We start from the raw sequence: 22,866 nt of genomic DNA, 5'->3' as shown, positions 1-22,866 counted from the left end.
TTGTTCAATCCATAGAAAGGAATCTCAAAACCCGGAGCTCTGGTTCAGAGGGAGATGCTACAGTGCGGTGACTGCTGCCGAGGAGCAGTCCAGCCCATTCGTGAGATCGAAGGTGTGTATGTGTGTGTTGACACACAGACTCTGCCACCACTGTGTCCATCCTACCCTGTTGTATCTTCCTCTGCCCAGTTGATACCCTCTCTTTCAGCCCCATCACGTTGACATTGAGCGCGCTCCCTCTCCCTGTGTCTGTTCTGTCCTTGGGCGTTTGGAGGGCTGTGCTGTGCTGTGTTGGAAGCCAAGGGGCAAACATCCCACATCACCGACAATCGGATCAAGCCTGGACAAAGAGCCCACAAGGCAGCCCAGCTGATGGTGGAATATGTATCGCACAGTGCAGCGCAGCGCAGGGAAGTTGTTGCCCCACCCACCCGCCACCCACCCACCACCCACCCACCACCCACTGGATTGTAACCTAGGTCAAGCCACGAGCTTGTATGCAGTGATGATCCATACAAAGCCCGTGGGGGAGTATGTATTCACGAATGTATAGAGATAACGATAAGGGCTGCTCCTTGGTGACGGGGTCGGCAAGGCTGCCCTGCCTTGACAAAGACCACCTTGTCACCGACCATTCACCCGCCCCTGAGCGCCAAGCGAAACGCCTCGCTGCTCAAACGGCTGCTTGTCCCTTGTCCCAGGCATGATATCTCCCTGACTGGATTCCTCGTACATTATCTTCAGTATCTGCTGCTTGACACGGTCCTCTTTCCACAGACAAAAATAGAGAAGACACAATGACGATCAGCCCGCCGTCGCCCGGCCGGTCTCGCGCCGGCAAGAAGCGCCCGACGCCACATCTGAACGCGACTTGCGAGCTTGCCGACCGCGTCCAGACGCTGCTCAAGGAAGGAGATGTGGAGATAAATGGTCATGAGCTTGATATTGCGACTGTGGTGGCTGTTTCGAGGTGCGTTGCTCCCCAAACCTGTGAAGCTTGCGCACACGCAGTTCTTCTGACCGACAAGCTTCAGATGCGGCTGCAAGCCCTTCATTGAGCGCACTCCCAAGCTCCTGAACAACGTTGAAGCAGGGCAGGACATCCTGGATGCTCATCTCGAGAGCGGAAGCAAGCTTTATGGTGAGCTCCGCGATGGTGGTTGCTATTGTTGGGCTTCGCCCAGGCTGACGGGGCACCGCACACAGGCGTCAACACTGGCTTTGGGGGCAACGCGGACCTTCGCACCAACGAGCTGCTGGCTCTCCAGCGAGCTCTGATTCAACATCAGCAATCCGCCGTCCTCACTCCACGAGACCTCGGAGCAGAACGCGATGGTCACGACGACACCAACTCCCATTCCATGCCCTCCGCCTGGGTCAAGGGTGCCATGCTGGTAAGGTGCAACACCAACATTCGCGGCCACTCGGCCATCAGCCTGCAAATCGCCGACACGCTTGTGGAATTTGTCCGGAGAGACATGACGCCCATCGTGCCCCTCCGAGGCTCCATCTCCGCGTCGGGCGACCTCATGCCACTCTCATACATTGCTGGGGCCGTGCAAGGCAATCCCGACACGTTTGTCCGCACCGGGAAAGGGAGGGATTTCAAGGTGATGACCGCTCGGAATGCGTTCAAAGAAATCCAGCGCCTGAATTTGGAAGATGAAGCAAAGCATGGCAGGCAGCTGGTCAACGGCAGGAGCATTGAATACTCACCCATCGTCCTCGGGCCGAAGGAGGGGCTGGCATTGGTGAACGGAACCGCGCCCTCCACGGCTGTCGCGTGCCTGGCGGTATATGAGGCAAACCAGCTTGCGGTTCTCTCACAGCTCATCACATGCCTCTCGTCTGAAGCCCTGGCAGGAAACGTCGAATGGACACATCCATACATCGCAGAAATCCGTCCTCATCCCGGCCAGGTTGAAGTCTCACAGAACCAGCGCTCTTTCTTCGAAGGCTCTAAGCTCATCGAAGGCCTCGACCATGCAGATCGGTACAAGGAAGGAATCGTGCAGGATCGGTATTCCACGAGGACCTCGTCCCAGTGGGTCGGGCCCCTGCTGGAAGACTTGCTTCATGCGTCTGACCAGTTGAAGATTGAACTGAACTCGACCACCGACAACCCGATTGTCGACCTTCAAGCTCGCGACGTCCACTGTGGAGGAAATTTCCAGGCCACGCCGGTGACCATGGTCGCCGAGAGGGTCAGACTTTGCCTACAGATGATCGGCAAGATGCTGTTCGCTCAGACAAGCGAGCTGATCAACCCGGCCTACAACAACGGGCTGCCACCGAACCTTGCCGCAGATGACCCCAGTCTCTCCTTCTTCGCCAAAGGCGTTGACATCAACATGGCGGCATATCAGTCGGAGTTGGCATTCCTGGCCAACCCGGTCAGTTCTCACGTGCAGTCGGCTGAGATGCACAACCAGGGGATCAACTCACTCGCCTTGATTTCAAGCCGCTATGCGATGCAAAGCGTTGAGATCGTGCAGCTGATGTCGGCGTCGGCCATCTACGTTGGCCTCCAGGGGGTCGACCTCCGTGCGATGCACACGACCTTCCTGGCGCAGTTCAAGGACATTGTGGAGGCCACCATCCACCAGACTTTTGGGCGCTGGGTCGAGGATAATGAGATCGAGCTGTTGATCAACGCGATATGGGGTTCGATTCGTAAGACCTGGTACGTCAGCGCGAGCAGTGACGCGGCGGATCGATGCGAGAAGGTCGCAAAGGCCACGGTGGAACCGACCTTGAGCTGCCTGGGCCGATTCGATCGCCACCACGACCACGACCGCGGATCTTACCAGGAGCGATTTGCGCGGCAGCACAAGGCCTGGGTGGAAACGCTGCAGAAGGTCATGTACAACGCGTTTCTGCTGCACCGCGCCAGCTTCTTCGACCGTCCTACCACACCCGAGTATCTGGGCAAAGGCACCAAAGTCCTGTACCGCTTCGTGCGTGAGGAACTGGGCGTGCCCTTCCACCGCGGCCACATCGAGGACCCCGTTAAGTTGGATAGCTTGGATGGGCGGCCGGTCAAGACGATCGGGTCGTGGATCTCTGTCATTTATGGGGCGTTGAGGGATGGGAGGCTGTACGGTGCGGTGATGAAGGCGACACAGTAAGAGGGTCACCACCGCCGCGGCGGCAGATGGACCGAGGGCGGCCTTGCCACCAGGGAGGTAAGACGTCGAGGTCGAGGTCGAGGTCGAGCTTGATTTCTGCGCGTGGGAGGATAGCTACCCGGAGTTCAACGGTGGTGTTGCGATGGACAGTGTTCGGCGTGTGGCGTCGTCGCGAGGGAAATGCCTGCACAGGTGTGCTTGGTGGTAGATTCTTGCTGTTCGACAAAAGGGCGTCCACAGGGCGCGGCCGCGCCAGACGGCACAGCGGTACAGACAGAGTACCTACAGGCTGTACTATACGCAGGATGCCACGTCCTGCAGAGACATGAACTTTCTTAGAGACATTGAGACACGAGAAGCCCGGATTCCTTTGGACTCAGGCCGTCGGCGGGCCAGCTAGTCGCCTTCTCTAGAGGTCCGTCAGGCACGAGACAGGAGAATGGGTGGATGGGTAATGAATGGACTGTCGTGTCGTGTCATGTCGTTCCCTTGAGTTTGTAGACCTTCCCTCCTTTTTTAGCACCCCATCTCCCATCCCTGGCTCAGTCCTTGTCGTTGTCCCTCATTGTTGCGTTCTTGTTTTGGTTCTGGTACAGCCCAGCTTGGGGATCGACCGCCTGCCTGCCTCTACACGTCCCGAAAGACAAGCTTGTCAACGGTGGTGATCATCATAGTCGTCGTGATGGGCCTTCTTCTCACCGTCACCACCACCACTGTAACCACGAACATACCTGCTCCCTCCACCACCGCAACGGGTCATGTTGATTCGAAACGCCGTCAATTCCACCATGCCATACCTCCCCCCGTCCTGCTCGCTATTGTCTACGCCCTCGCTGTCCCCTGCCGCTGCCGCTGCCATAGCTCGCTCGTCCCAGAACACGATCTCGTTCAAGGGCTTTCCAGCGTACATCATCGTGTCGACGTCGCTGACGCAAAAGTCCTCCCACACGCGGAACGCCGGTGCCGGCGGGCTTGACGACAACGGCTGCTGTCCCTCTCCTCCTTGCTGTCGTAGCGGCCGCGAGGCCACTTTGCCAGGGCCGCCGGGACGGTCCAAGGTCACCGCGATCCTCCACAGTTCGCCCTGCTCCGCGTCCTGGTCCCGGTAGAGCGACGTGGGGACGAGTTGGAGGTGGAACGGGTGGTTCTTGGGCAGGCGAAACTGGGCAGGGATGATAGAGAACATGTCCGTGCCGTTGGAGATCCACGTCGTGATCTCCAGGCCGTGCGCGTCCGAGTAGGCGAGCTGGAGCGAGGAGTTGATGGTGCTGCTGCCGCTAGGACCGGTGGCGGTGAAGGCACCCGAGTATCTGTCCTCGACCTGGCGTGCCGCAAGCCGGTCTGCGGCACGGATCAGGGGCACCGTCACCATTTCCACGAGTTGGTCCACGAAAGTCTCGTCGCCCGCGGTGAAGATGGTGATTCCCAGCTCGTACTCCGGCACCAGCAGAATCAGCGTTCGATAGCCCGGTAACCCGCCCCCTTTCGTGAAGAAGCTGACCGTCCTGGCCGGGTCCCTCGGCAGGATGCGGTCCGCGCGCAGAAGCTCCCACGGCATCCCGTAGAACGACTTCCACCCCGGCGTGAAAGAGACGGGCAGGAGCCAATTGACCCGGCAATTGGCGACGTTGCGGTACGTCTTCAGCACGTGGCGCAGGAACAGCGACATGTCACTGGAAGCCGAGTATAGGCCTCCGGTGGGGTTCTGCACCCCTTCGTCGACATCCCAGTACCAGGCATCGCCCTTGGGGAGGACGGCGACGGCATCTGGCGGTTTGCGAAATGACGTCGATGTCATGTTCAGGGGGCGGAGGATGGAGGACTCGATGTAGTCTTCATAGTCTCGCCCCGTGACGTTGGCGAGGACGAGGCCCAGCAACTCAAAGGCGATGTTCGAGTACGTGGATTTCTGGTTCGGCATGAACACGGGTGGCATGTCGGAGAGATAGTGCAGCAGGTCTGTCGCCGTGCACGGCTTGTACTTCCCGTACGAGTCGCACTTTGGGAGGCCCGACCGTTCTGGCGCGGACGGAGGCAGGGGAGGCAGGCCAATGACGCTGGGGTCCGGAAAGGCTGTGAGCAAATCGCTCTGCGCCCAGTCGCGCGGGATGCCGGACAGTTGGCTCGCCAGCGACCTCAAGGTGATACCCTCCCATGGAATGGTGCCGCTCTGGTGCCGAGAAGTCGTCAGGGCTGGGATGTACATGTCCACGGGATCATCGAGACTGAGGTTTCCGGCCGCGTGTTGTTGCAATATCCCCAAGACCGTGAAGACCTTGGTGATGCTGGCAATGCGGTAGACACTGCTCCCGTCAACCTGCTCGGCTCCTGGCCTCTCGGGGTCTTTCTCGGAGGCGGTGTGGAAGGCGGACCAGAGCGTTGAGTGGGGAGAAGTGATCTCGATTGAGCAAGACGATGCATTGAGGTCGGGGTGTGTGGCAAAAAGTGACGATACCGACGCCCCGATGTGCCGAAATGCTTCCAGAAGCTCGGGATGGGATTTCGAATACGTCGGCGGCAAGAATACAGGCGATTGCGAATAGCAGGTTGCACCTATGAGGGAGATGAAGGGGAACGTCGCCAACAGAATGGCCGTCGTAAATCTAGCCCCCATGGTGGCGAACGGGCGTCTGGTCTCGATATGTGTATTTGGTCTGTTGAGGGGAATGCTGATATGCCTCCAAGAATTCCAACCGTGTATCCCGTAGGCTCGTCTGGCACGGGCCTGGAGTGTGTATGCAGCAGTAGACAACCCCCCCAAGTCTCTGGAGATGATACACGGGATATATGAATTTGTCGCTGGAACTAGGCAACAGAGTTTCAAGGGAAGAAATCATACAATGACGATCGGGGGAAGCAGGGAAAAGAGGGGGAAGCACTCCCTAGCACGCATCGAGTGCTCCCAGTGGGAACGTCCACTTTGTCGGGGTTTGGAATGGAGGTGAGAGTTTCCGAAGAAGGAAGGCCGTGCTCCGTAGATTATTCTACCCGCGGTCCTCAGTTTTCAGAAGTGATAGGAGAGAAAGCAGGTCGTCGGGCTATCTCTCTAAGTTGCGAGACTCTGATGTTGGAAATGCCTCCCCCACACAAGGCTGCGTCGACGAGGCTGCGCGGTGAACAAGGCTGCATCCACCTAGAATCGAGAACGCACCTTGTCCACTATGAGGTGCTCCCCCTTCTCCTGCAACAGGCAATGACTACTGGGAAAATCCCCTTAGTGCGTCAACTGGCGACTGTCGGCCATATCTCAATATTGACCTATTATGTACGGAAATGACCTCAGCGCTATGCTATATATATATACTGACCACACTCTATCCACAAGCGACCGTCCCGAGTAATAAACAAAAGAAAGGTATCATAGCAAAATGACGCTAAAACGGAGCAGGGGTATATCGTTCTTCCTCTTGTACAAAATCCAATCACTGCGGAGAGAGGGAGAAAATGAGTGAGTGAGATGAACGTGTAGGAGAAATTTCCATAGTCTCGTACCAACGCTCCGCATTTCGTCCTCGTTTCAAACAATCTGTGTTCTTCAACCCGTAATTGCTCCACATATTGTCACCACACGTGAAAGCTGTGCACACACATATGTCTATGCAAGATGCATAGAATCAATAAATGACAGAGAAACCAAATGATCGACAAGAAGGGGGTTTGGGGTGTGCATCGTATCCCCCGGACCATGCGCCTGTGAACGGAATTTTCACTCAGCGAGCGGCTCTGTCTCTCCAAGATGCTGGGTATTCTTCCCTTCCAGCGGCGAGGCATCGTCATCCACATCGTCCGTGAGATCCCGGTTTGCCTCATCCTTGGCCTGAACCGGAGTCTGTGGTAGGTCGATTTTTAGCTGTGAGGTTGGCGAAGAGTTGGGCTGAAGCTGAAAACTTTCAGGGCGCTTATCTGCCTGTTTGCTCGACAGCGTCCGAGGTTGTGAACTGTAGGCCCTCAATGGTCGGGCTTCGGGTCCGCTTGCCTTACGAGCTAGCACCGGGCCTGCAGCTGGGTTTCTCATGCTCGGTGGTGGGGGGACTGGCGTCTCGCTTGAGCTTGGCGTCTTCTGAGTCGTCCCTGGCGGTGTAATGATTCCGGACAAGAAACTTGCAGGACTACCGATGGCAGATTTTGAGGGTGTCTGGCTCCCTAGGTTGGTGGCCAGTTCGGATATGGCGCCAATCGAGGTCTCTCGGGCTCTGCGCCAGTTGCCCCAGGCCGCTGCTGCCGCCATTGGAAGTGCACGGGGTGACTGAGCATAGCTGGACAGGCTCGAAATTGACGGGAAGGAACTGGCTAATCCGCCTGCTGCGCCCCGCTCTTTCAGTTGCTGTTCCATCTGCAGATTTGCCTTGAGCCTAATTGCAGCGTCTCTGACTGAATCTCGGTCGAAATCGGCTTTTGAAACGGCGTTAATGATATCCTCAAGGTCGTCGATCCTCACACTCAATAGTTCACGAAGCCAACTGATTTCGGTGTCGCACTCTTTGATCTTGTTGGGGGCGTCCTTGTCCACAGCGGCAAGCTCCGCCTCCAGCTGTTCTATCTTCTGCTCGCGGTTCTGCAGTTGATCTTGTAACACCATGATGGACTCCCGAAGAGCTTGTGGCGAAATTCTTTCTGGAACATCCGACCCCTTGGCAAACGACATAGAAGCAGTTGCCGCACGCTGCGGTGGCGATGCCACGACGGACGGAGCTGGAGTGGGCAGATTTGCCCCTCTGGCGGTTGCAGCTTCCACGGCGGCTCTTGCGGCGGATTTCGTGATGTCCAATCTCTCCTCCAGATCCGCGACTTTACTTTCAAGGTGCTTCACCTTGTCCTCGCTCAACACGAGCCTCTCCTTGAATTGGTGCTCCAGTCTCGTTCGGGTATCAAACGAATTATGCAGTTCCCTTGTATGACGGTCGCGCAGTTCGTTAAGTTTCTTCTCGTGAGCTTGGTGCTGGTCCTCCAGAGCGTTTTCTTTCTTCTCATCAGCTTCCCGAAGAGCCTCCTTGTGTGCTTCAGTGGTCTCGGCAAGGAGTGCGTCATGTTTTGCCTTTTGTTCTTCCAGATCCAACTCAGCATGGTCTAGACGGGCTTGTAATCGTGTGATTTGTGCGCCCGAATCAGCCTGGATACTTTGCAGTTTGGTCAAGGCACTTTCCAGTTCAGCCTGTAGTTTGGCCGTGGAAGTTGCAAGCTCGGCATCCTTGCTGTTCTTGACATGGTCCAACTCTCGGTCTAGGTTGAATGCTTTGGTATCCAGGACCCTGTTCTCCTCCCGAAGCGAGGCCACCAACTCGTTCAGTTGTGAGACATCCAACTGAGCCTGGTCCAGAGCCGTCTTCAAGTGGAGATTAGCCTTGTGTTCTTTATCCAGGGTGTCCAATTCAAGTTCTGCCTTCTCCCGATGTCGTCGCTCTTGATCAAGTGCATCTTGTAGGAGGGCGAGTTTGCTTTGTAGGCTGTGTTCCTTATTCCGCCAATCTTCCTGTTCAGAATGCAGGTCTTGCACAACTTGTGCGATTTGGGACTGCAGTCGCTCAACTTTGGTTCGAAGGTTTTGTCGAGACTGTGTCTGATCCACCAATTGTTGATGAAGTTCGTGCAAGGTGCGCTTAAGCTCCTTGTTGGAGGCGCGTTCCGTGCGGATGTCTTCTCGCCACTGATCGCTTGAGACCCGATATTCTTCCAGCGTATGTTCCAGGGCTGAATTTTTTAGAGTCAGGCCTTCAAGTTCATGCTCAAGGTTTTTATACGAGTCCTTCTCCTCGACAAAAGCCTCCAACGTGTGCTGAGCCTCTTCAGAAGATTCTCGATACTGCGCGGCTTCCTCTTCGGCAATGCGTAGTCGTAATTTGAGCTCATTGATTTCCTCTTCCGCCGTCCGTCTGAGGCGGGCTTCCTCGGCTGCGTGCTCCTGAGAGATCTTCAACATCGTCTCGAGACCGTCAATCTGGGGTTTGTATCTGATGTCGGCGGCTTCATGTTCCTGCTGGACTCTTGAGCCTCGTAGTCTCGGGTGATGGGAAATGACGTCTTCCATGATTGTCTTCAGCTCGTTTTGAGTGTTCTGAGAGGCGTTTTGCTGAGCGAGTTCTCTCATCTCTTGTAGAACGGTACTGAACTCTGTCAAATCGATCGAGGGCTGCGGCGGCGGAAGTGGTTGGTGTGCAGCCAATGCTTCGGCGACAGCGGTGCGGATCAGGTCCTGTTTCCGCTCCCCTCTTTTGGCATTCGGCGATCGAGTTCTGTAAGATGAGAAGCCTTCAAATGCGTCGTACTCGTCCTCATCATCAGCGTCCGAGTCCTTTTGGTCGGCTGATAGGCCTCGGCTATTGGCCTTCGAATTCTGCTGAGTTGCCATCAATGCCAGCGAATGTTGAATGGTTCTTAAAGTGCGCTCAAGAGGTCCAAGCCGGTTCTCAAGTAACCCATCTACTAGGTCGTTGACGTGCCCATCAAAGAATTGGGAACGAAGCTGGAGTTTAGCCGCCTCTGCCGCAGGTAACGTGTCACCCCAATCGCTGACATCGTCTCTGCCTGAATTCAGGTTATGCACCCCAATGCCCAATCCATATGATGGTGGGTATGAGGTGTCGCTCTGAACGGCCTTGGTGTCTTGGTGTCTGGCTGGGCTCGGGCTTGGAGCGTCGCTTCGGAAGTGACCTCCCAGGCGCATATCAATGAGCGGCGTAGACTGGACGGGTGTATCATTGCGCTCTACGCCGAGTTCTGGATGGACTTCGAGGTGTTTCATAACAGCATCGATTTCCTCAAAGGATGGAACAGGTTGGTCTTCGTGCGGCAGTGAGGATCCTGTCTTGGCAAACCGATCGGCTTCTACGTCGGGTTCTGCATCGAAGTCTTTGGCTCGTTCCAGGATGTACTTTCGCCGTTGCGGCGGTTCGGATTCGTCGCCTGCGGATTTCTCTTCAATTACCTCGACGACCTCGTCTTCGGTACTCTTCTCTTCGAAGACTTCGACCGTGTCCTCCATTTCGTCGACTGATTCATGATCCTTCTCCACGTAGTGCGGTATATCTGTGAGTGGTGAAGAAAGACTAGCCTTAAGCTCAGACGGCGGACTTGATGTGTCTGCATATTTGGAGTCTTCTAACCCTTGAGTTTTCTGTGGCTTCGCAAATGAGGAGGATGCCAATGACCTAGTGACTCTTGGATTGAACTCGAAAGGCTTAGCTAGTGCTGAAAGCGAGGACCTGGGCTTTCGAGAGGGTTCACCCGGCAGACTCGTTGGTCTCACTGGAGTTTCTTCTTCCTTCTTGAGGCTTTCTGGAGATTCTGCTTCAGCAAAAGGCTCCGAGTTCAAAATCTGATCAGCTTCGAGAGGCGGTCGAGCTTCGCTGAACATAGCAGCATCGCTCTGATTCGTGAAAGTAAACGTCGAGTCTGGCCCGCCTGCGTCACTGGTCCCTTCTTTGGTGTTGGTCATGTCCGCGGCGTCGATCAGCTGATTTTCGTCTGCAGATATATAGGCCCAACCGTCAAAATGTTTCTTCGGAGTTTCCGACTTGGGTCCATTCGCATCGACATCATCCACAATCTCCGAGAGAATCCTTCTGTGATGAAACGGTGCCGATTCTGCAAAAACGGGGCTTCGGTCTCCGTCACTGCCAGTCCTTCGTGCTCTCTTTTGTCGGTCTACGGGGGCCATCGGTCGACCTGCATCGTCCAATACGTTGTCTGTATCCTCCTCTTGAACATCCTTTGACTTTGAACCAGCTGTCGAAATGCCCTTGCTTGCTCTTCTTATGGCCTTTGAGCCGAGGTCTACGACAACGTTGCCGAATATGCTGTTCGTATTGTCAGATGGTCCTTGACCGGCGGAGGCCACGCTGTCTTTGAAGTTGGTGCTAGAAGACTGAGAAGGATTAAAAACCGGAGCATCCACATTGAATGTCGGAGTGCTGAACGTGAAAGGAGCGTCCTTAAGTGCTGATTGCGCTGTGCGTGGGGTGAAAGCAGGCGCGTCGGCATTGAGATGCGATAAGGAAAATCTGTTCTTGCCCGCAGTTCTTTCGGCAGGTGGTGCTGGCTTCGGCGGAGGCAGCCCGAAAGGTATGAAACTCGGTCCAGCAAAGGAGAAGTTGGAGCTCGAGAAGCCACCTCGTGGATCAAATTCTTTAGCCTCCACATTAAATTTGGAAGTTGTGGGAACAGCCTCAGGAGCAGCTTTGGGTTCAGCCTTCGCCGCATCGCTCAATGCTTGCCAGTTCACGAACGGATTCTTGTCGTCCATCAGCATAGGCGTAGCAGCTATACTTGGATTTGTCTCAATCTCTGATTTCTCATCCGCTGTCGTTATCGTCTCAGGCCGTCTCAGTATCGGAGGCTCTTCATTCACAGACTCGTCCAAGGCAGAATCTTTTCTTGAGGACAAGTCGTTATGGTCTAGGTCTTCGTTCATGCCGTCTCCTTTCTCGTGCAGAGCCGCTTCAGCTTCGTCAATCTCCCTTTGCAATGCAATACTGAGGTTATGACGGTGACTCTTCGGAGTAGGGTGTGCAATCTCAATGGGAGTTCGAGAGGAATCGCTATATTGAGGCGTGTGCACCAAACCCTCAATTCGCTGTGGCAGAGTAGGGCTTGGTGTATGTTGATTGGCATTTTGCGGAACGGGGAAATATCCTCTTTGTTGCATTTGATTGGGGCGCCCCTGATCTCCAGCAAAGTTGGCCGTCGCTCTGCGCATATGCATGGCCTGTGGTTGGGACAATACTTCTCCCATATTAGGGAGAAGTAATGGGTGATTTGGAGAGAAACTGTTTTGCCGGGAGGAGAGTGGTTGAATGTTTGGTCGCGCGCCATTGCCGAAAGAATTTGCATGAGATAGAGTGGGTTCCAAGGGGGATGGGATTCGTCCATGAAAGGTCGACTGGGCGATTGAAGGTTTGTATCCGTGCATATTCTTTAGCGGTCCATTGAATTGCGAACCCCCAAGAGATCCAGGCTGAGGACTGATCCCAGCAGACGACATTATTGAGGGGGAGAAGGGATTGCTTGTAGCTCTCAGCGAGTTGCTTGCTGATGAAGATGAGGCGGCAACTGGAGGCGACGTCGCAACTGCTGGATGGCCGGATGAAATGCGGCTCAATGCAGGAGAGAAGGGGGACCGTGTCGATGGCGCGGCTTCAGAGTTACTCGGACTGACTCCTAACGCACGAAGTTTCTCCTCCTTGAGGTAGTTGACCCACGACTCCCATTCTGCCTGATCAGGTATGTGGACTTGAAACTCCCGCAACTTGCGCTCTGCGTGGATTTCTGTTGCGTCAGGGTACACAGGACGGCTCTGGCCACTGCGCTCTCCTGAAGACCCAGCACTCGTATCGGTTAGCCCAAACCCATCCACCGAGTACCCGGCCGCGATCCAACCCTCGATTCGTTCTTTGACTTGTCGTGGCGTCAGCAGAGGAGGTAGCCCGGCGGCTTCTCGATCCGTGAGCGGCAGGGCTATGATACAAGCTTTGCCTTTCCAGATGACCTTTTTCTTGGGGCGTTGGTATGATTGCATTGAGGTGGGCCGTGGCCGGACCGCTGAAGTTGGGCTCTCTGGAGCCTTCACATCGTCCTCCACCTGGGATGTTTGACGAGGCAGAACTGGGAGCGGCTTTTCCGCAGCTGGCGCATTCTCCGAATCGTGCTCAGCCATGTTGTGCTGCGCAGAAGACGGAAGCCGCATGCGGTGGCGTTCTGGCGCTATTGACAGCCTCCCGGAATCATGGAAGGTATACGGGGTAACGGTAGCAAGGCTTTCGCTGCTTCTGTGTCGTACGGGCAAGCGGCTCACGTTCTCGACAGGCGATGCTCCCCAGCTGTCGAGGTATGCAACGCGGGTTGGGGTGTTCTCCTCCTCTTCCACACCTATATCGGACCCGCTCTCTTCAGAGTCACTCAGCCAATTGGGTCTTTCGGAACGTGGATTTCGTGACTGCTTTCTCGAACCTAGACCAGTGCTCTTGTACAGGCGGCGTCGACTGTGCGATTCGGTTCCGTCAACGTCGTCTCCGGGGGTAGAGGTGATGGTTGGTCGACCAATTGCACTTCCAAAAGGGGGTGCAGCTTCAATATTCAGGCGCTGACCGACGGAATCGAAAGGCTGAGGGGTTCGTCGAGGGCTTGGGGTAGCATACGGGGAACCCCAGGCAGCGGCGTAATAGGCACCACTTCCGTCTCGTTGTCGAAGATAATCTGGGGATTGACGGTAGTCCAGCGGATCGCGGTCGCGGCGCAGCGTCGGTAACGGGGGAAGGGTAAAAGGAGAGATCCAATCGTTTTCTGAAGGAGTGGACGAAAGACTATGTGCTTTCAGTGGATGTAACGAGACCTGAGAGTCACGGGAATGGTAGAGGCCGACGCGATGGCTGCCAGAAGGGGTACTCTCGAAGTGGTTGAGCTCGTCGAGGTTCATGAACGGAGGTCGTGGCAGGTTGAGGCTTGTGGTCGCAGGGCGGAGGAGGAGGAATCAAGTCCCAGGATCTTGAGAAGCACAATGTCGGGGGAGTTGGGACTGGGAGACACGCACAACGCCATGGAAAACACGACAGACGGTGAAAATGATCAAGTTCGGTTGGGCGTTGAAGTTGTCAAAATCAGAGAGCATGATGAGAATCGAGATTGGGAAATCAGCCGGGGAATCGAGAAACGGTTGCTCATTAGTGACGGTGACGCGACACGCTAAGGTGGGGATGGTGGACATGCTCTCGGTGCCTAAAGGCCCTTGATCTACCGCCTAGCACCGTCCAAGTGCCTCTAATACCTCTGTTGGCAGCGCCTAATTGGCTTGGTCCCCGCCAAGTAGCGGCGCCGTCCGCTGTCAAAACCGGAATCGCTCCAAGCGCCAGGGATCAGGGTCGCAGGCTGGACGCAAGCCTCCCGAGGGCGGACGCACCGCTACAAGTAAATTCTCCGATACACACCATTAGGGAGAGAGGGTGGTCATAATTTTGGTTTCCCCTGGAAAGTGATATTTCTTAATGTAGGTATTTCCCTCACGTGTTAGATAACTATCGAGGAGGTACCAAGAACACCTACCCATCAACACCGACATTCTTCCTACACACAGACATTATCCTCCTCACAGTACATTTTCTCAGCACATATTCCGCTTCCCAGCCAAAATGCAAAATTCACAGACACCAATTGCAATGGTTTTCCTTGTCGTGCCACGAGAAACGGCGCCGCATGCAGGTCGTTGTCATTGGTCATTACGTCGTGATAAAAATGTATTGTCCCGATCCAGGAAATTGCTCTCATCCCTTCCTGATTGGTAGGACCTTGGTCTCCCGAGACGCCTTGCTGGTCGTAAATGGAACGCTTCAGAACGGAACCGCCTCCCTGTGAACCGAAAAATTCTCCCAGGCCGCATCCAAAGCTCTGGTGGCTTCGAAAAGGATTTGCCGACTGTCATAATCAACGTTCTTCTTGATATCGTGGAATCGATTTGCCTCAGGCACCAGTTCCCCGTGAGACAAGCCTTCTTCCTCCAAGGCCATGATTCTCTGGACCAGAACGGCCATAATGGGTCCTTCCCAGACACCCTCTTTGCCGGCTCTCTTGAGTTGAGCGATTGCCCGGCGTCGAATACCCCAGTCTCGACACTTGCAGGCTGTGAAGAACAGAGGGTGTATAATGCCCAGCTCCATGGTGAAAGGTGTAAGCTCATCCTCCAAGGGCATTGCTTCAGCCAAGCTAAGAGCTGTGGTGACCTGCTCAACTTTGGAGACCATGTCCTCAAAGTCGTCCCTGAAAGCGTCAAACGTGGTTTCGGGTCCACAGTCTATGCACACTTTGAGCATCATGACTGCGGTCTTGATCTGCAGGCGGAGACCCAGCAGGCTTTTGATGTCGGCACGACTTAGCTTGGGACCTTGTGTCGAGAAGAAGTTCTCCAGAGCGGCCATCCAGTCATCGAAGATGTCGAGAGCCTCTTGCCGCCGGGTCTGCCACTCTACTGGGACAACCTCTCGCTTCCAATATCGGTACATGCGAGCATCAGACTTGACCAGTTGGTAGACCGAAACAAGGAGATTGTCGAGATGGTTGCGAACCTGACTCAACGTGAGATTGGTCGGCAGTATCCGAGGCACGTGACCAATGTGGGTTAACAAAGGTTCCGCTCGGTCTTTGGAAAAGGTGCATGCTTGAATATCGTAGCGGGCAAAGACCCGTAGCAGGTCGTCCAACTCATCTTCAGGAATCTCGCGGAATGTTGGCCGTGAGCCGGATTGTTGTTCGGGTGAATAAGGTGCAAGTGAGATGTCATCACCCTGAGGGAGATTCATTTGTCTGGTCAGTTCTCTCATTCCTTGCTGATAGTGGATGACCGCGGCCATGTTATTGCGTCGAAGGACTTCGAAGCAGGCAAATAATATACTTGAAATGATGGCGAGCTTGGCGTTGGTGCTCGAGGGGGTGTTCAGTCTCTGGTTCAGGTCGCGCAACGCACCCCCGTATAACTTCAGGGCGTATCGGTAGCTCTGGTCGTCAATCAATTGGGGGCTGTATTTGCCACAGCGGTCCTGGTAGTCCTCATGCAACGTCCCCAAGGCAATGATTGCGTTCCGGACTACCGGTTCCTCGTGACCCACTTTGAGTACGAGTTTGGTCCAGAAACCGGTTTCGGAACCACCAGTGAACGCGGGCACGGTGCAGTACTGGAATCGGTGGAAGATACGACGTTCTTGAGTGTTGCCTTGAAAGGGTTTTGAGATTGAGTTGGGTTGAAATAGATGTTGGAATGGTACCGGGCTCTGCTGCGGTGGCGACAAGGCGGTTGATGCTGAGCCGCTGGAGCTCTCCTTGGGGAACTCGTACCCATCGCATTTACGTCCGGTGGAGGTACATCGCTTACCTAGAAGGTCAAGTGAGCACTAATCCGGACAGTAGTGAGAGGGGATGGCCACGGGCCAGGCGATGGGGAAGCAGCAAAACTCACAGCTGGGCTTTGTCTCGTCGCATTTTATGCGGCGGATCTGTTCCTAATGTCAATTACATGCGATGAGACCAGTAGGAGAGCGTGGCAGGAGGCGAGTTTAGTCAGACACGGGTCGACGACAGCGCTTTGTCTGATCGCTCAGCTACCCACCGATGTGGCTGGGAGCCAAACGAGCATTGACCCGTGCATTTGGGGGGAATGTCGAGAGAGAGCGCGCTCGGTCTGGGTGGGGACAAGGTTGTGGGAGGGAATCAACTCACCTTGCATGTTTTGCATCCCGTTCGTACTTTTGGTTTGCTAGCCCTTTTCCGTCGGGACGCCAAGACATAGGAGGAGCCATTGGATGAACCCTGTCGTTCACCCACGCTGCCAGGCATGGAGCCAGTGAGGGCGAGCACTAGGTCGGCATCAGGCTCTGGGTCAGGCACAGACACGTACTGTGGGACAAGCGAGTGCGAGGGGAGATGGATGGCGAAGGGGCGAGCTTGAGGTTCTGGCCACATGGCGGGCTGCGGAAGTTGGATCAGGTGTGGCGAGCAAGGAGTAGTTGCGTCAAAAGTACGAGGGGTACCAGTCGCGGACTCTGCAGTCAGGTGGCCAACAGCGGGCGGCGGAGAAAGTGCAAGCTCGCAAACCAGATCTGCGGCGGCCGAAATTGGTACAGTAGCGGTCGGCTCTGCAGTGGTGTCGGGGAGGGGGGTCTGAGTGAGCGTGATATGCAGGTACTGGAGGGGTTGAGGGATGATGAAGCAGGAACTGTTACGACGAAGGCAAGCTTGCGGAAATTATTGTACGTATATACCAATGAAGGGGGTCTGGATATGCCGTCAACGTCAATACCGAACTTTTGAAGGTCCTTTGTCGACGAGATAGCCGTGCCAGGCTGCTGCAGAGCGCTTGAAGCCTCAGCTGTAGCAAAGAGCCTCGGGGGGCGGAATTCAACCACGCAATAGGAGCCGGCAGACGCACGATGGGCAGTCGCACAGGTACTGACCAGCAAGCCCGACAAGCCTGGAATGGCAATGGTTTAGGCGGTGTCGCCGACACTTGTCAGTTGAATTGTGGGTGATCACTAGGTACCAGGTAGGGGGGGCACTGATGGGGAGCCCGGAGGATGGGCCCGAAGGCCACTGGGAGAAAATAAAATAAGAGTAATGGGCCGAGGCCAGAATGGTTGGAATGGGCGTTAAAGCGGGTGCGAATGAGTTTCGCAGGAGCTGGTATGCAGTGCTGGAGCTGTGCCTGTGCGGTTGAGGTTGGGAACAGAAAAGACAAAAGGACCTTTTCTGGCGGGGGGACGGAGGGAGAGAAACTGTGTGTGAGAGTCAAAAACTGGCTGCGGTCCAAGCTGCGGAGAGGCCGACTTAGGCCTGCATCTGCTCGGCCCTGCTGATTGGCTGGCTCGTAACAATAGACTGCGTCGGCCGTGCGGAGCGGCTGTGCAACCACAGCTCTGCCTCGCCAATTCCACCCAGTCTCACCACCACAAATTGCCCGATACGAGTCCATATGACGGGAGCACACATGTGAAGTGTCTGCTCGGAGTCAGCCTCGACCGACTACCGCTTTATTGCCGAATACGCCCACACGTCCCATGGCGTTGCAAAAGAACGTGCAAGCAAATCGACCCTGGTGGCGAGGCTTCAGGAACCCGGCCGTTGCGATTGGTCCAAGAGGAGGGTCCAGGGCACATATCTCGCGAAGACCAGCTTGTCAAGATCTCCCATCGTGCGTGGACGGCAATGTTTGAGATCCTTGTAGCGGGCTCGTCCCCGTTTATCTGTGGACATTTGACTATGGTTGCCGAACGGGTATGAGATCGAGCAGGGGCCTTCGCGGTGAGTGGCTGATGGCACCATCTCAGCCCACCACCCAAGCTTCCCAACATGCTCGTATATACATTCCATCATATGCGCGAGGCTGGGCAGAAAAACAGTCCAGACCATCCACGGCAGCTTGACAAGGTATATGCAACGAACATGAGTTAGGGGTGCCGAGGTTCATGTTTCTCTTGTCAACTAGCTAGTTTGATGGTGGCTCAGGCTCGCGCGCTGTGACGCAGGTCTGGCTCAGGGCCTCCCAATGCTTCGAGAGGTGCAGGGCAATTTGACACAGTCAAAGCTCACAGCTCATCGTGCTGTCCTTGTACCGTCCCGCTGGGACTCCATGGCGCTCTTTCCCCATGTAGAATTTCCAAGAGAAATGCTTCTATGTTATCCGCCTCAATTCGTTTCACCGCTGGATAAGGAAACACTTGGTCCTTCCAGGCGCTGTACACTGTAAAGCTCGGGTAGTGGCCCCTATGCAGTCCAAGGCTTGCGGCCATGTGGCCGTATTCATCGCCGTCAATGGTGACGAAGTTCACGTAGTCCTTGTACTGCTTTGCGACGGGGTGAAGCTTTCGACGGAAAAGGGTGCGGTCGGCGTCGTCGGCGACGAATATATAGGCGAGAAGTTTATGGGACTGTGGAAGTCAAATATCAGTATCAATCGCGCGTCAGAAGAGGGGTGGTCAAGGTTACACTCATATAATCGATTTCGTTGCGTCGAGTCAGCTCATCGATGAGTGGCTTCCCTGCCTCAAGGATGAACTTCCCGATGACAGATCTGGTCACGGTGCCCTGCAGGACCTCCTGATCGCCAACATCCGTTCTGTAAGCAATGATAGACGGGAACGCTATGTTCTCCTTCTCTGCCAATCTCTTGTCGTTCGAAATCCCGAAGACGAACTGGTCTCGGAATGTCTCTGCTACCTTTGTGAATCTTGATCTCATCGAATGATCATCCTCCTTCAGATATGCCACAAACGTCACACGATCTATCCCAGTCAAAGCCGTGATATTTTTGATATTCACCTCCGACACCACTGGCAGCGAGGCACGTCGAACGAAGGGTACGATGGCAGATGCTTTGCGCGGGCCCCTATATCGGACCCACTCATGAGGTCCACGAAAGAGGCGTATGGCAGGATAAGAGTGCACATTGTGCGCAGAGCAAAGGGTTTGATTCGCGGTACAGTCTATGCTCACAGCTGGGTAGGTGAGTTGAGACTTCGTGGCCGCCCACTCTGAAGCGAGGGACTTGCAAGGACCTGTCCATGGCTGAAGTCCACGTTAGGAAATGGATTTGGAAGCGTGAAGTAGGGAGAAAGATACCGCAACGAACGCTGCAAGCAAGAGATCGTTCGAGTCGACAAGGGAATGAAACTCGGCGTCAGACACATGCTGCCATTGTGCTTGCACCGCAGCAGCCAGACCAGCTAGGAGGATACGAGCAAAGAAGTGCATTTTCACAGCAGGAGAGAGTTGAGGACATCGAAGCGGCATGGGGAGTCTTTTTGCTGGCCTTCATGATGTCTGTTGAGACAGGCCTGTTAGCTGCAATGGTGAAACAGTTGAGGGGAATCAGACGCCTCAAGGGGCCAGCAATTGTAAAGGAAGATAGTGCAGTTGCGCCATCTTCAGGAGAGCCGTTTGTATGCACGACATTTGCGGATTCATCGCAAGGAGCAGAATCAGGAATTTGTCGACCACTTGTGAGGGGAGGAACTTGTTTGCGCCGATGTTACGAGCTTTCAAGATGAAGATATTTGGAAGCTGTTATCTTATCGCCAGCGTGATGTCAATGGCCGCCCATGTTGGCGCATTGGACAGCCAGGCGAGCCTCATCCCCGACTGCGCACACCCTCCCTACACCGTCCACCTCTTGTCTCGCGAACCGCTCGTGATCTACATTGCCGACTTCCTTACCCCTTCTGAGCGTGAGCACCTCCTACAAACAAGGTAGGTGAAGTACTTCACATGTTTTCAGACTTCCTATTCCCAAGCTTACCTTTCGATTGCAGCGCCTCAGCCTTCATCGACTCCCAAACAGCCGACCAAGACGGTACCCAAACTCTTCGCAGCACTCGACGCTCTAAGTCTGCTACTGCCTCCCGCGACGCTGTAACACGATGCATTGAAGAACGCGCTCTGCTCTTTCAAGGGTATGACATACCTCACTCACACCTTGAACCACTGCAATTAGTGCGATATCATGCCAACGAAACTTATGATCTTCACACGGACTGGTTCACGTCGCCAGCCCAGACGACCCGGTTGCACGGCGGAAACCGTCTGACTTCGTTCTTTGCATATGTGAAAGCAAGTGCAGACATATCGGGTGGCGGCACGACATTTCCACTTCTAGACGCTCCAAAGGACGAACGTTGGTGTGAATATATCGATTGTGACACGCCATTTGATGAAGGTGTTACATTTCTTCCCATCCCCGGCAATGCGGTGTTTTGGGTGAATCTGGTTGGTGGCAGGGGTGACCAGAGGGTCATACACTCGGGGAGCGTTGTGACTACTGGGGAGAAGGTTGGCTTGAACATTTGGACACGAGAGGGGCCGTTGAGTCCCAAACTCAGAGGAGAGGTTAGTGACGGGCAGCTTGATGAAGATGAGGAAGCATAAAGGGATACTGCACGCCGGTGTGAGGTGATGCCTCACGTCATTAACTTAGCCGCCCGGCTTCATATAGAGGCGGCGTTCCTGCTGTCTCTACCCACATAAGTGAGTTTGCCAGAAAGGCCTGAGTAAATCAAGTCTTTCCTTTTCGTCTGGTAGGAGGATAAGAATTAGGAGATGTATACCTCCGCCAAACGCGTAGCAAAGCGTTGATACTGTCAAACTGTCCGTTGCTAGCCTCATAGTCTGCGCCGTTGCGAAAACCAGTGTGCACGTCGCAAAAGTCCAGGTTGTGCTACTTCCCATTCATATACACAAAGACCACGGGTTTCACGAATTCTTCGTGCTGTGCATGCTTCGCAACTTACCTAGGTATGTATACCAGAATGCTGGTTCTCACAGGTACTTGGTGCTACAATCTTCTATGACGTCAATAATCCACCGGATAAATATTGTTGCGGAGAAGAACAGTGAAACGCGACCCGCGTTTTCGAGAACAGTGACTGCGGACAACAAATGTAAACATAGCAATATTCAGAAAGAGAGACTTCGGTGTATTGATAGACGCCTCTCAAGTACATGAATAATATGGTAGGTACAATCATACCCGTCGCCTCTTTTGAGACCACTTGCAAAGTGCTATCCTAGCACCACTTCCTCCGAGCAGTTCATGAGTCGCACGTCTAACAAGATCGAAGGCTTCTCTCCGTCGTCTTGCTAAAGACCATGCAGCACTGCGGTCTGGATTGCCTCCAAACTACCTGTTCCCAGACGCCGACCCTGATTCATCGCTTCAGGACGATCTCACCCAACTTGTCATCTGCATTACCGGCGCCGAAGGCACACCCTACGCCGAAGGATTATGGCGTCTGCATCTGAAAATGCCCCATGACTACCCTAAAAGCCCCCCAAAAGCGACCTTCCAGACGCGGATATACCACCCAAACGTTGATCCCACGACAGGAGCAGTGTGTCTAGAGACGTTAAAAAGAGACTGGGATCCCAAGCTAACGCTGAAAGACATTCTCATCACCATATCATTTTTGTTGATTCAGCCCAACCCTGACTCTGCATTGAATGCTGCTGCAGGCGCTCTGATCCAAGAAAACTACGACACTTTTTCTGCACAGGCGCAGTTGATGACGAGAATCCATGCGCCCATTCCGAAGCAAATGTCAAATGCTGTTCAGGAAGCGAAGCGTAGAGGGGAAGAGCCTGAGCATGGATCAACAGAGAAACGATCATCTTCCCGAGAAAACCCTGTGGAAGACGACACGAAAGAGAATGAACCTAGCCAGTCGATCGCAGCGGCCAAGGGTACAATAACAGGCACGAAAGAGAAACGGGCGCTCTCGGAAATAACACTGCTTGATGAAAATGATACGCAAAATTGGTCTGAGGAGACCGAAGAGCCAAAACGGAAGTCCCCCAAAACGGTGGGAACGTCTGCGCCTGACCAGACCAAGGCAGGACCTTCAAATTTCTCAGATAACCGCCCGGCGCACAAAAACGAAGTTGAAGAGCAAGGCGAAATCACACAAAATAGGCTGAATTCGCGATGCGAGTTGCTGGCGTCGAAATTGACCGCAACACGAAAGGTCTCCAACACAAATGCAGGAAAGAAGAAGCTGCCGCGAATAGGTATCCGGAGACTTTGAGGCGGGGACAGAAACGATGTCCGGGGTGTTCTAGATCTTCTTTGTGTTGGTCCGAGCGTTCAAGCGGATTTCTTGAATACAGGTAAAGGGAGGGGCGTGTCGTGTCGTTGGTATGTCACTTTTGGGGCTGGGAACCACGTTGCCACCGACTTACGTGGCGCGGGAATTTCCAGTCAGGGACAGAACATGTCCATAGTTCGCACTGGCACTGTATTCGGTATGTTCGGTGGAATAACAGCGTTTTAACCTGCCCGCCACAGACCGCCGAAGAGCACCTACATAGCCACCGGTCAGTGCCAAAATGATGGCGAGGTGTTGTCAGACAATTAAGAGAGGAACATCTGAGAGCCAACGACCTTCGATTTTTTCCACTGGCGGCCGTGCTCCCATGAGAAGTATTCTACTCGGTAGTTCCGTAACCCTTTCTTCAGACTTCCAACCCCTGAACAGTATTTCGGTGCCTCCCATGCGGCCCCAGGGATAGCGTGGCCAGGGACGGATACCTGAAACTCGGCACACAGACCCCAGCCGTCGCCTACTCAACGGCACTAACGGCACTAACGCCTCCAACCTCCAATTAAACCGCACCCAGCCACCCATCTTACCCTTCTAGGCTAGAAGGGACCCACTAGAGTCGCGTCTTCCTGCACGTCATTGGCATCTTTTATTCGGCAAACAAAGAATAGTCTGGTGCC

The 22,866-nt window shown here is 54.5% G+C and overlaps 7 protein-coding genes across 11 annotated transcripts; 3 read left to right on the top strand and 4 right to left on the bottom strand.

The window, feature by feature from the left end:
* Positions 1–797: 797 nt before the first annotated feature.
* On the top strand, positions 798–3,128 carry PV07_03619 (phenylalanine ammonia-lyase; the record flags this gene model as incomplete). The annotated part of the gene is made up of 3 exons (XM_016390358.1): positions 798–970; positions 1,035–1,141; positions 1,207–3,128. The coding sequence occupies 3 exons, from the start codon at positions 798–800 to the stop codon at positions 3,126–3,128; spliced, it is 2,202 nt and encodes a 733-aa protein (XP_016252260.1).
* PV07_03618 (uncharacterized protein) lies at positions 2,927–6,148 on the bottom strand. Its single transcript, XM_016390357.1, has one exon. It carries the CDS (start codon positions 5,740–5,742, stop codon positions 3,781–3,783), a length of 1,962 nt encoding a protein of 653 aa, XP_016252259.1. The 5' UTR covers positions 5,743–6,148; the 3' UTR covers positions 2,927–3,780.
* Positions 6,149–6,342: 194 nt separating this feature from the next.
* On the bottom strand, positions 6,343–13,720 carry PV07_03617 (uncharacterized protein). The gene has a single exon (XM_016390356.1). It carries the CDS (start codon positions 13,534–13,536, stop codon positions 6,835–6,837), a length of 6,702 nt encoding a protein of 2,233 aa, XP_016252258.1. The 5' UTR covers positions 13,537–13,720; the 3' UTR covers positions 6,343–6,834.
* Positions 13,721–14,062: 342 nt separating this feature from the next.
* Positions 14,063–17,336, bottom strand: PV07_03616. 3 transcript variants are annotated; one of them, XM_016390353.1, is made up of 3 exons: positions 16,323–17,336; positions 16,063–16,099; positions 14,063–15,978 (listed from the first exon to the last, which is right to left on the bottom strand). In XM_016390353.1, the coding sequence occupies exons 1-3, from the start codon at positions 16,563–16,565 to the stop codon at positions 14,444–14,446; spliced, it is 1,815 nt and encodes a 604-aa protein (XP_016252255.1). In that variant the 5' UTR covers positions 16,566–17,336; the 3' UTR covers positions 14,063–14,443. The 3 variants fall into 3 exon arrangements, with proteins under 3 accessions (XP_016252255.1, XP_016252256.1, XP_016252257.1); XM_016390354.1 differs by having other exon boundaries at positions 16,063–17,336; XM_016390355.1 differs by having other exon boundaries at positions 14,063–16,099.
* A 678-nt stretch (positions 17,337–18,014) lies between these two features.
* PV07_03615 lies at positions 18,015–19,643 on the bottom strand. Of its 2 annotated transcripts, XM_016390351.1 has the most exons (3): positions 19,218–19,643; positions 18,585–19,163; positions 18,015–18,526 (listed from the first exon to the last, which is right to left on the bottom strand). In XM_016390351.1, the coding sequence occupies exons 1-3, from the start codon at positions 19,386–19,388 to the stop codon at positions 18,185–18,187; spliced, it is 1,092 nt and encodes a 363-aa protein (XP_016252253.1). In that variant the 5' UTR covers positions 19,389–19,643; the 3' UTR covers positions 18,015–18,184. The 2 variants fall into 2 exon arrangements, with proteins under 2 accessions (XP_016252253.1, XP_016252254.1); XM_016390352.1 differs by having other exon boundaries at positions 18,015–19,163.
* A 35-nt stretch (positions 19,644–19,678) lies between these two features.
* On the top strand, positions 19,679–20,727 carry PV07_03614 (the record flags this gene model as incomplete). 2 transcript variants are annotated; one of them, XM_016390349.1, is made up of 2 exons in its annotated part: positions 19,679–19,844; positions 19,907–20,727. In XM_016390349.1, coding segments are annotated over 2 exons (779 nt in total), but the record flags the coding sequence as incomplete, so codon positions are not given. The 2 variants fall into 2 exon arrangements, with proteins under 2 accessions (XP_016252251.1, XP_016252252.1); XM_016390350.1 differs by having other exon boundaries at positions 19,679–20,727.
* A 303-nt stretch (positions 20,728–21,030) lies between these two features.
* PV07_03613 (uncharacterized protein) lies at positions 21,031–22,555 on the top strand. The gene is made up of 2 exons (XM_016390348.1): positions 21,031–21,104; positions 21,212–22,555. Exons 1-2 carry the CDS (start codon positions 21,093–21,095, stop codon positions 22,169–22,171), a joined length of 972 nt encoding a protein of 323 aa, XP_016252250.1. The 5' UTR covers positions 21,031–21,092; the 3' UTR covers positions 22,172–22,555.
* Positions 22,556–22,866: the final 311 nt, after the last annotated feature.

Source organism: Cladophialophora immunda, assembly GCF_000835495.1.
Source record: "Cladophialophora immunda strain CBS 83496 unplaced genomic scaffold supercont1.2, whole genome shotgun sequence".
NCBI classification, from domain to species: Eukaryota; Fungi; Ascomycota; class Eurotiomycetes; order Chaetothyriales; family Herpotrichiellaceae; genus Cladophialophora; species Cladophialophora immunda.
This window is presented reverse-complemented; position numbering and strand designations above follow the sequence as displayed.